This window comes from Sinocyclocheilus anshuiensis, unplaced genomic scaffold (genome assembly GCF_001515605.1).
Source record: "Sinocyclocheilus anshuiensis isolate Anshui unplaced genomic scaffold, SAMN03320099.WGS_v1.1 scaffold330, whole genome shotgun sequence".
Classification (NCBI taxonomy): domain Eukaryota; kingdom Metazoa; phylum Chordata; class Actinopteri; order Cypriniformes; family Cyprinidae; genus Sinocyclocheilus; species Sinocyclocheilus anshuiensis.
In genome coordinates, this window is record NW_015547689.1 from 2,342,360 (window position 1) to 2,353,092 (window position 10,733).

The 10,733-nt window shown below is 37.9% G+C and overlaps 2 protein-coding genes across 2 annotated transcripts in view; one reads left to right on the forward strand and one right to left on the reverse strand.

Annotated features, from left to right (window-relative positions):
- Positions 1-5,171, forward strand: part of LOC107703459 (protein phosphatase 1A-like) — a 7,350-nt gene extending 2,179 nt beyond the window's left edge. The window contains exons 3-6 of the mRNA XM_016506077.1: positions 932-1,049; positions 1,223-1,337; positions 1,850-1,913; positions 5,106-5,171. Coding sequence (XP_016361563.1) covers positions 932-1,049; positions 1,223-1,337; positions 1,850-1,913; positions 5,106-5,171 — 363 coding nt within the window. The remainder of the gene's footprint in view (positions 1-931; positions 1,050-1,222; positions 1,338-1,849; positions 1,914-5,105) is intronic.
- A 714-nt stretch (positions 5,172-5,885) lies between these two features.
- LOC107703554 (potassium channel subfamily K member 13-like) lies at positions 5,886-8,029 on the reverse strand. Its single transcript, XM_016506233.1, has 2 exons — positions 7,610-8,029; positions 5,886-7,041 (listed from the first exon to the last, which is right to left on the reverse strand). The coding sequence occupies exons 1-2, from the start codon at positions 7,953-7,955 to the stop codon at positions 6,026-6,028; spliced, it is 1,362 nt and encodes a 453-aa protein (XP_016361719.1). The 5' UTR covers positions 7,956-8,029; the 3' UTR covers positions 5,886-6,025.
- Between the last annotated feature and the right edge of the window lie 2,704 nt (positions 8,030-10,733).

A 10,733-nucleotide genomic window follows, 5' to 3' on the forward strand; every position in this document is an offset into this window, starting at 1 on the left:
TATAGGACTTCTCAAATGTTTGGAAACATGATTTTTTAATATTTTCAATTAAATCTCACCAAGGCTGTATTCATTTGATCAAAAATACAGTAAAAACAGTAATCTTGTGAAATATTGCAATTTGAAATAACTATATTTTCTATTTGAATATATTTTAAAATGTAATTTATTCCTGTGATGCAAAGTTAAATTTTCAGCATACAGTACTCCAGGCTTCAGTGTCACATGCTCATTTTGAAATCATTTTTCTGATAGATCACGCTCATGTTGTTCTAATATATATTTTCTAAATAAACTGTATTTATACTATATAATACATTTTCCATTTATTTAAAATGTACATTAGAATTTAAAATATGAACTACATCTTAAATATGGACTCTCTTGGCTATGGCATCCAGAGCTGACTTCAGCCAGGCTGTTACATTACGTAAGAGAAATACAGAATGGCCTTTAGGCTGCAGAAAATGATATGTGCTGACCTGAAAATGTCAACATCTTTCTCTCCACAGTAAGCCAGATCCCTGCTCTGTCATGACTGCATCTCAAAGTGAGGCTGTATTCAGCCACTAAGCTGTAACAGAATAATCTACTTTTAGCCATGGTGTGAGCAGATTACAGCATTCTGCCTAGCATTGTGCTATGTAGGGATAGAAAACCAACAACATCCCTTAGAAATGAAGGATACGGTCTGCATTAGCGTCACCAATTCCAATCTAGTTAATCAACAACGTGAGGTAGTTGTCCTTAGAACAAAAGCCTCAAGAGTGGCTGATAGCATCACGCTACTGCCTGCCCTATCTAAAGAAACATCAGAGGAAAATGATACTGCTGAGTGTAGCGAATATATCGTATAGCAGATACATTATTATTATTTTATTTTTATTTTTTATTTTTCCTTTCTGAATGTCTTTTTATGTATTTCTAACAGGGGAGCCTTGATAACATCAGCATCATTCTAGTCTGTTTCCATGGCGCCCCCCAGCTGTCACCTGAAGCACTGCACCAGGAGGCTGAGCTGGAGGACTTTCTGGAGTCCAAAGTAGCTGGTACACCATCTGATTAAATCTGGCTTCTTCTGGTGTTGCTTTTAAGATTTACATGACTTACGTCACAGATGGCAATCCTTTCAAATCATGGAGTCATATAATGGTTAAAGTAAATGGTCCTCTAGCGGCCTGCTTGAGTAATTAAATCATTGGCACGCATGTTTCTTTGACAGAGATATTTGAGGAGCTGAGCTCAAGAGGTGATGAGCCTGATCTGCTGTCAGTTCTGACAGTACTGGCTTCAACAGTGATTCCTGGACTTCCACCAGGGGGCGGCCTTCAGAGCAAGTGAGTGCATGATGTCTATCATGCTTTACTTCTGCTCAAAATAGCAGTCAGCACTTGTCTGAGAGAAGTTTGAAAACTTATTTCACAGACTGTGACATGAACATTTTTAGGTACAGCTGTTGCATGAATAGATAAATCACAGTCCCAGTGCTTTAAATCGGTTTATTCCCAACAAGATCTATAATACAATGAGAAAACTTTAAATAAGCATTCTTATTCCTCTTTCTACCATTATTATTGTTATTATTGTTGTTGTTGTTAAGAATCATTTATTATAATTGATATTGATTGATATTTAATTATTATTATTAATAATTGGCTTATATTTAGTATGATAATGTAAGCAGTTAATTTATTATTAATAATAATAATAATATTAGAGCTGATTGGTGCACCTTCCCTAGAGCACCAATCAGCTCCACAAGTACAGCTCAATTGACATGTAGTTGTAATGACTGCCAAAAGAACAGTGGATTGAACTTTGAAATATCATAATTTTTGGACATTTGCAGACGGAACTGTATCATTTCAGCATACTATCAGCAGAAAGAGGCATGGCGATCTAGATTAGCCCAGGTAAGCTTCTATACAGATCCATTTTATATGTTATAATAATATTTAATGTAAGATATATACTGTGTATGTGAAATGTATACAATGAGTCTTACAATCGACAATACTCAGGTAATGTGTTCAAGCAGTGACAACAAACTTTTGAGATTCTCTTCAGTCTTGGCATGTAACAGGTCACTTTTAAATTGATACAATAAAAAAGGCAGAGCTTGACAGAAGTCTCTGGATTCTGAGGAACAGTAAATTAGCGACAAGCTAATGCTGATGTATTAAAGGAATAGTTCACCCAAAAATTATTTACTTGCCTTTACTGCTTAGTCTTTTTAGAAGCATGGTCCAATTATTTTGTTTAGAGGGAAAAAAAAAATCTTGTGTTTGATAAAAGGAAAAAGAAACAACAGCATACATGTTTGGAGCAACATGATCTTAAGTAAATAATGACAGGAATTTCATTTTTGTGTCAACTATACCTTTAAACGGATAGTTCACGCAAAAACAAAAATAATTGATTAATAATACACCCATCCTAGGTGTATATGACTTAAAAAATGTCCTGGCTCTTCCAAGCTTTATAATGGCAGTGAATGGGGGTCAAGATTTTGAAGCCCAAAAAAGTGCATCTATCCATTATAAAAAGTGCTCCACACGGCTCCAGGGGGGTTAATAAAGGCCTTCTGAAGTGAAGTGATGCATTTGTGTAGGAAAAATATCCATATTTAAAACTTTATAAACTGTAGTCTCTAGCTTCCGCTAACTGTTGTACACACGTTCACGAGAGAGTGGAGTTCCAGCATATGACGTAGGCGTAGCGTAAGCTCCGGTGAGAAGTGATAAATGCAGAAGCGCAGAGGAGAGAGCAAAACAAAATACCGGTCACGAATTAGAAGTACAACATCTAGCGTAGCGTTAGTTCTGGCAGGTCACGTTAGTCATGCTCGCATCAGCTGACTTTCAGCTGATCCCCATCAACCTATGGGAATACGACACCTATCTAAGCATTCATATATAAGGTCCCTCAGTATTATCTGCAGTTTTCGCATTGCTCAATAGCTAATTACCCTCCTCCATCCCCAACTCCTCCTCTGTCAGTCAGGATTCAGCCTTCTGATTCTCCTTTGAATCAGACTAATTCTAAAATGTGTACATAACATTATTGAACTTTAACGATATCTGCAATACATTTATGTTGGTTCTGTTCTGTTTACCCTGGGGGGGGTTATTGCTGCTCTCCCTGTTCTCATCCATGCTAGGCTGCATGGATGCGCAGGGAGTTCTTGCCCAGAACAGAACCATACCACCAATCCAAACTGTATGCTAATTGTCAATCATCTTTGACGATAGTGGTCCTGACAGAAACGAGGATTTGTAAAGAAAAATGTCAGAGGATTTGATATAAGCCGAGAAAAGACTGGTTTTCCTTTCCTTTGCAAAACTTGGTACTCGCGAGACTAGCATATTCTCACTGGAGCTTACGCTACGCCTACGTCATACGCTCGAACACCACTCTCTCATGAATGCGCGTATGACAGTTAGCTGAAGATTACGGTTTATAAAGTTTTAAATATGGATGTTTTTCTTACACAAATGCATCAGTTCACTTCAGAAGGCCTTTATTAACCGTTTTATGATGGATGGGTGCACTTTTTTGGACTTTAAAATCTCGACCCCCATTCACTGCCATTATAAAGCTTGGAAGAGCCAGGACATTTTTTAACATACCTCCGATTGTATTCGTCTGAAAGAAGAAAGTCATATACACCTAGGATGGCTTGAGGGTGAAGACATTATGGGGTAATTTTCATTTTTGGGTGAACAATCCCTTTAAGAATTCACATCAAACTTGAAATGTTAAAATCTCTAAAAACAAATTCTATTAAATACAAGCACTTTTACATGTTGGTTTATACAGGCTCATAATATAGTCACTATAATATAGTCCTGTTCTTGAATAGTTGTTTCCTGTAATACGCTCTTCTCTGTTTGCATGATCGTGTTGCCTTACTGACCTCTTTGAAATTATGCCAATATATAAACATGTTAATATTACGAGATATTTCCTGATGACTAGCAAATGAACTGATGCAGTGCTATATCATGTTATGTACTGATCTTTCTTTGTGCACATTTTACAGATGTTGTGCAATATTTGTGCTAACATAAAGGTTGAAGGTTGAGTAATAAAAATAAACAGATCAAGTCATTCATGAGATTTTAGTTTATTAATGTCTGTCCTGCTACATAAAGAGACTTTATGGCCTGTTGGTAATTATAGTCATACACGTTGCGAATGTGTGTGGCTGAGCTCAGATTTCAACACAAGAGTAACACCAACAGTAAGCAGTACCACTGTCATCCTGAAGGGGGCAGTAGAGACTCGCTCCTCTGCAATTTGCAAACCTTGTATTTATGTCACACTGATGCCTATAGTGTTACTCAGAAACAGATTTAAAAAGCTCTATGATTGACAACAGGCTGCTGTTACACAGGTATAAAGGGCGTGAATACATCTGAAACACATAAATGTTGATACCAAAATAAATATTTAACAAATAAGTAATATTTGTGTTTACAATATACAATATCTACAGAATGTATACAGATGACTTAGTTTGTCTTTTAAATACTGATGATACTATCACATTAGATCCCTTTTGCTAAAAGTCTATTTGCACGTATTTGTATTAATTTAGATCATTTATTTCTTAAGACAATCTACACTGAGGCAGCGTGATAGAAACGATTAAACAGTGAATATTACTGACCATCTTCCTTTGATTTGACACTTGTATTTCTTCCTCCGGGGACTGTCTCTATGTAAGTGCCGTGGCTACATCTGCCTGGCTCTCGAAAATCAGTCTGTTTTCGTGAAGAGCCGTTAAAGGAGCTCTCTAGAGGCACAGTGTGATTGCTCACCACACTGGCCAATCACTTCAGCATCAAAGTGACTCTGAGAAGCGATGTTACCATTAAAATCATATGGTTTATTTATAATGATGTAAAAAAAAAAAAATTGAAAGCCGTCTACTCTTCAGAACGAAGCCATTCATAAATGCTAACCTTCACCGTCCTTCTGATCTACAGAGGTAAGTGGCTATTTTAATTTGATCTAATTTGCTCTGCACTGCCATTCCAATAGTAAATGTACACTTAACATCTTTAATAATTGCTAAAACCTCTGCTAACTTATTTTTCCAGCGAGCTCAGTCCAGCTCAGTCAGGGTTGGGAAAAAATTCAGAACTGAAGAATTTGCTGTCTTTTAGTCAGTGAGTGTGAATTTTAATTTAATTATCCAAAAAGTTGAATAGGAATCTGGTTTGGAATGACAGGAGGAGGAATTTACTGAATACATTTCAAATATAGGCTATCTGTCTATTTATCTGACCATAAGACCTAGAAAACTTTTTCCCACAACTTTCAACTAAGGCTTTGTCAAGCCAACATTCAAAGTTTGTCCTAAAGGGATAGTTCAACCGAAATGAATGAAAATTCTTTCATTTACTCACCTTCATGTTGTTCCAAACCCATAAGAGCTTTGTTCATCTTTGAAATACAAATATATTTATTTTTATTGAAAGCTAAGAGAATTCTTTCCCTCCATTAAAAGTTAGTGTCACCAAAACTATTCAAAAATTCATAAAACATAATCCATGTGAATTTAATGGTTTAATTCAGTCTTCTGAAGAGATATGATCGATTTATATGATGAACAGGTTTAGTTTAGGCTGTTATTGCCACAAGAATATTATTCATTAAAACTATCTTCTTCTGTGTTTCGAAGATGAATGAAAGTTTGATGGGTTTGGAACGACATGAGCGTGAGTAAATGATGACAGAATTTTAATTTTGGAGTAAACTATCACATTAACAAATTTAAACTTTGCTTTTCTAGTTAAAGGTTAGTCATATACACTTCTTTGAATTTCAATTCAATTTCAATTCATTCCTTTCATTCAAATTTGAATTACAATTCCGGATTCTGTTTGTTACAGCAACTCAAATGCAATTGAAATTCGGGATTTTAAAGCCATTCTCATTTCAGTTCTGAAAGGTACACAACCCTTACTAAAAGTTATCCTTAATGTGCGATATCCAACGCCATCGTTGTATGACCGAGCTACCTCTCGACACTTGTCTCCTGAAGGCGGTTATTCATGATAGCAAAGGCGCCCACTCCACCGGAGAAGCCGTTCTGGCGAACGTGGCTCTGCCTTGGATTACCGTGAGCAGTCTCTGAGAGTTGCTTCTGTAGAATGGCCAGAGAAACCTTGTTGGTCATAAAGTCATTGACTGAGATCATTTCTCCAGACAGTCTGCGCCCTGTCAGATAACCTCCATCTGGTCCTAAGCCAGCATCAGTCTCACTATCACAAACTGTTTCCACTGATGCATTAGTGAAGCGCTTTCCTGCCGCTTCGTTAGCCGGGGCAGGGTGCACGGCATTGCGCTTTTGAGCCCTCTGCCGGGAATGTCCCAGTTGAGGGTGGTGGTTGTGCCGCTGGTTGGAAATGCGTGGAAAGCAACAGCAACAGCAACAGCAGGCCTGACCTCTTCTTCTGTATGGACGGCCACGGCAGGGACACTGAGCCCTGCTGCAGTCCAGTTTGCCGAGGATCCAGTTGAGCGTCTGCTTGATAATGATGGAAATGACATTGAACAGGGAATAAATGCAACAAACACCCATGAGGATGAAGAGGCAGTTGCCGAGACGGTAGGCCTCCTGAGCTTTATAGAACTCCCGTTGGCTGCTCACCACATCCCCGAAGCCAATGGTGCTGAAGGCCACAAAGCAGAAGTACAAGGACTCAAAGTAGTCCCATTCCTCCATGGCAGAGTACAACGCAGAAGCACTGCATGCAATCAGCAGGGCGGCGATGCCCAGAATGAGCATTACGTAGTAGACTGATGGTTTCCAACCTTCCAGACTGTCGTCCTCGCTCCTGGCCTCCTCTCCTCCCATGCCAGAGCGGCGCAGTTGTCGCTCGTGACACCAGCGCATGATGTAGGCCAACATCGTGATGATGCGCTCCAGGAAGAGGTTGAAGAAGAGGATTGTTGCTGCGCAGCCAATAAGTCCGTAGAATATCAAAAAGATCTTACCTGCAATGGTGACGGGAGTGGTCATGCCAAAGCCTGGAAGGAAACAGGAAATTATTTTAATACATTTATTCCTATTTAAAAACATCATTTAGCCCTCCTCATGTCACTTCAAACTGCTATGGTTTTATGCCTTCTGTGGGACACAAAGTTTTAAAAAACATCATGAAAGTAGACAGTCACCAGAGGCTGTCATGCTCAAAAGCTGCTAAAATATACCATATGTGTGTCTTTCAAGTCTAATTTATACTTGTGGGCACTCAATTTGAGTATTTTGTGAGTGGTCACAAGAACAGCAATAGCCAATAACATTTGACATCATGTCAAACCTGGCAGGGAGCATCTTGAGGTGGGGCAAGTTTGAAAGATTTCAAAGTTACAGGAGAATTTGCATATGCATTTTTTTTTTTTCGGAAGAAAGAAAATTACATCAGGGCAAGTAAATGAAGTCAGTATTGGCATTTTTATATATATTAGTATATAAAGCAGGTGTGTTCGATTAGGGTTGAAGCTAAACTCTGCAGGACTGTGGCTCTCCAGGCCCGTAAATTCTCTTTTGCAGTTATGAAAATCTGAATGCATAGATGACATTATATGAACTCACCAATAGTGGAGACCACTGTAGCAACAAAGTAGAAGGCTCCTGAGAAATCCCAGCGGGGCCTAAGTTTGTCCACTCGGATCCCAGTAGCAAAGGCCTCCTCATATTGCTTTAGGAGGACCTCTAGGGATTTCAGGTTTATGCTGTTTTGCTCAGTGAAGTTAGCCAGCTGTTCGTCCCAGCGACTGTGAGCCTGCAGCTCAGAGGGATGCTCAAGTGCGGAGAACACCACCGCCCCACACAGCAGGTAGAGGAGGATGAGGGCCGCCAACAAGCCAAAACGAGCATTGTCTTCATTTAGGTGCAGTGGGAGGCAACAGCTGTTGCTGACATCTCTTCCACGTGGCATGACTTGATCACCAGCAGGAAATGACAAGAACAGGCAAACATGCACAGCCGCTAACACAGACACAAGAAAACAAACACTTTCACTCACAATCAGACTTCACCACAATGGGCTTTAGAAGACGTAGAGACACATGAAAATCACATCGCATCACTTTCTCCAGTGGCACCATCGTACACAGCAAGGTTATCAAGTAAAATGACACATGGTCCAGGAAATAAGACCTCAAGATACACCTTTTGGATTAGCAGGTAACAGTAGGCAGACAAGCGCAAGATTGTTATCTTTTCACATCTCGCTGTCCATGTATAGCTGGTGCTGCACCAGTCAGTAATAACGTTGTGGTCTTGATGTGAAATCATCCTTGAGCTGGCTGGAAAAAAATATGAAAAGGATTGTAAGGAAATGTATTTAAGCATTACATTTAAACAGTACATTAGTATCATACTATTTCAAAGATCACTAGATCCTGATTATTTTTAAGTTATCATGCACACAGTACTACAGAATACAACAGTTTTATTATACATTCTGCATTTTTTGCAATTCTATTCTATTTTATTTTTATTTATTTTTATAAATTAATTAGATCACTGATTACTATCAACATACATGGTTGGCTATTATTAATGTCGGTCACATTTTCCTAATTTAGGTGATAATGAATTATTTGTTTATCACAAACAAACTTTTAGAGTGATGAAATTGAAGGTTACCTACCTGATTTAATTTTTAATATTTGAGGAAGAGCACCGTCATGTCACCATAGTACTCCAAACAATATTGCTATGTTAATGGAGCGAGGTAAAGGAATCAAAAGTGGTGGAAACATTTAGCTAAACTTAATAGGTGCCGTATATTCCTGGCAAGTGTGAATCCTTGGGAGCTTGTGATTGAATGATGCAGCTGAGGAGTAGTGACTGAGAGAGAGAGAGAGAGAGAGAGAAAGAGAGAAAGAGAGAGAGAGAGAGAGAGAGAGAGAGAGAGTTGAGCTGAGCTGAGCGACCAGGTAGTAGTTGTGGGGACTTTTGTGGGGACTCAAATCCTTCGAATCCTAAAAAGATTCTTTCACTGCTTCATTCGGTGTTGTTTTCTGCAGGTTACATCAGTACGCCTAGCAGAACTAAAGTATTTTGGTGTGTTATGAATCACTAAATCATCCACTCCGATTCTTGATCGAATCAAGCCTTATCTTTTACTATACACGTATCCACTGAAAGAATCTACAGAAAGAATAGCCCAGTAAGAGCTTTCTATAATTTTCGCAATATTTTGTCACCTTGTTTTATCAAGCTATAGAAGAAAAAAAAACAATACTAGCCCAAACAAATATTCAAAAAAACTAAATCATTAATAAAAGAAATACTAGACTGCAATTTTGGCCATTAAGGATGGATCTACATGGATGGTACAGGATCTAGTGAGGTAGGTAACTCACTAGGATTTGAAACACATTCAGAGTGACGTATTGAATACTGCCATTTACTAAGATTTCAGGCTTCAAGCTTCAACCATATAATCTTCAGAGAGTCGACATAGACATTGGAAGGCGGACTTAATTTACATAAAATTTTCTTTTTTTTAATTTGTAATAAATTTTTAAACCTAGCATTTGTACTGTTATTCCTTTTTTTATTTTATTTTATTTTATGTCATAAAAAGAGAAAACATCAGTAATGGCATTTTCACACAAATTATAGTGACCATGGTAATTTGTTCTTATGCACTGTCATAATAAATACCTAAACTCACAAATCACCCCCTACCCCATTACAATCATCTCTCTCTGAAAATGCAACTTCAAGGACATTCAATCAACAAGTACAATTTAAAAGCTTTAAACAACTGACAGACCTCCATTTGCCTGTTGCTTCACTGACATTAAAATATTGCTTTGTTTGATGTTGACAGACAAAAATATAGCCATGGTACTCTCTTTCTATTGTGAGATGTGCTTAGATGGCTGAGATGACATTGCTTTGTTCTCTCTGACCAGCCCACCCTTTCCTTTCATCTTGGTTGCCAGCTCACAAGACTGTATTCCCCCATCATTAGAGTACTGGTCATTGCTTGTAAGTGCCCAGGTGCAGTGGAGACAGACAAGCACTATATCAAGAGTGTGTGGTATTTTATTCATAAACTTTGTCCTCATCAGAAAACAAATGTTTTGGCAACTGCCGCCATGAAACCGAAAAGATAGCAAAAGCCTTGCTTTTCTATTATTCCAAATGCAGCAGCGCTAATCATGGGTTTGGTCTCTGAGTGCTACTGTCTTTAAAGTCATCAAGAGATCTGAGAAGTGTGATCTGCATAATGTAATTCATCGCAGGTGCTGTGTGATGAATATAGTCATCGCCCAAAGCTCATTATGGAGTCTCTCTGTCTTTCCTCTTTTCTCTTCATCCTCCTGACCGTTCTCTTTGTCTTTCTGTTGTCGATGTGTTAAAAATCAGCACTTTCCAAACTGGCCTGAGTCGTTGTTCAACATTATATATGTATAATGCACTTTAATGACACAAGACATGATTGGATATCAGCACCTTTATTTCAGGTTTGTTTTGTATCTTTAATATTTTAAAGATTAAAATCTTATATTTTAAACTTAAAACTCAAGTTTTAAGTGATAAGTCTTTATATGCATAATTTAACTATAGACGAATATCACAGTAACATTTTAATCAGAAATCATGTTACAAAAAATAACCAGTACAATTCAGCATTACTAATATATATATATATATATATATATATATATATATATCATTAAAAAAAAAAAACAAA

Excerpts from the sequence above, each read along its gene's own strand:
- LOC107703554 (XM_016506233.1), bottom strand. The coding sequence starts at position 7,955 with ATGCCACGTGGAAGAGATGTCAGCAACAGCTGTTGCCTCCCACTGCAC. Across the intron at positions 7,042-7,609 it reads TACAGTGGTCTCCACTATTG|GCTTTGGCATGACCACTCCC; the intron begins GTGAGTTCATAT and ends GTTTCCTTCCAG.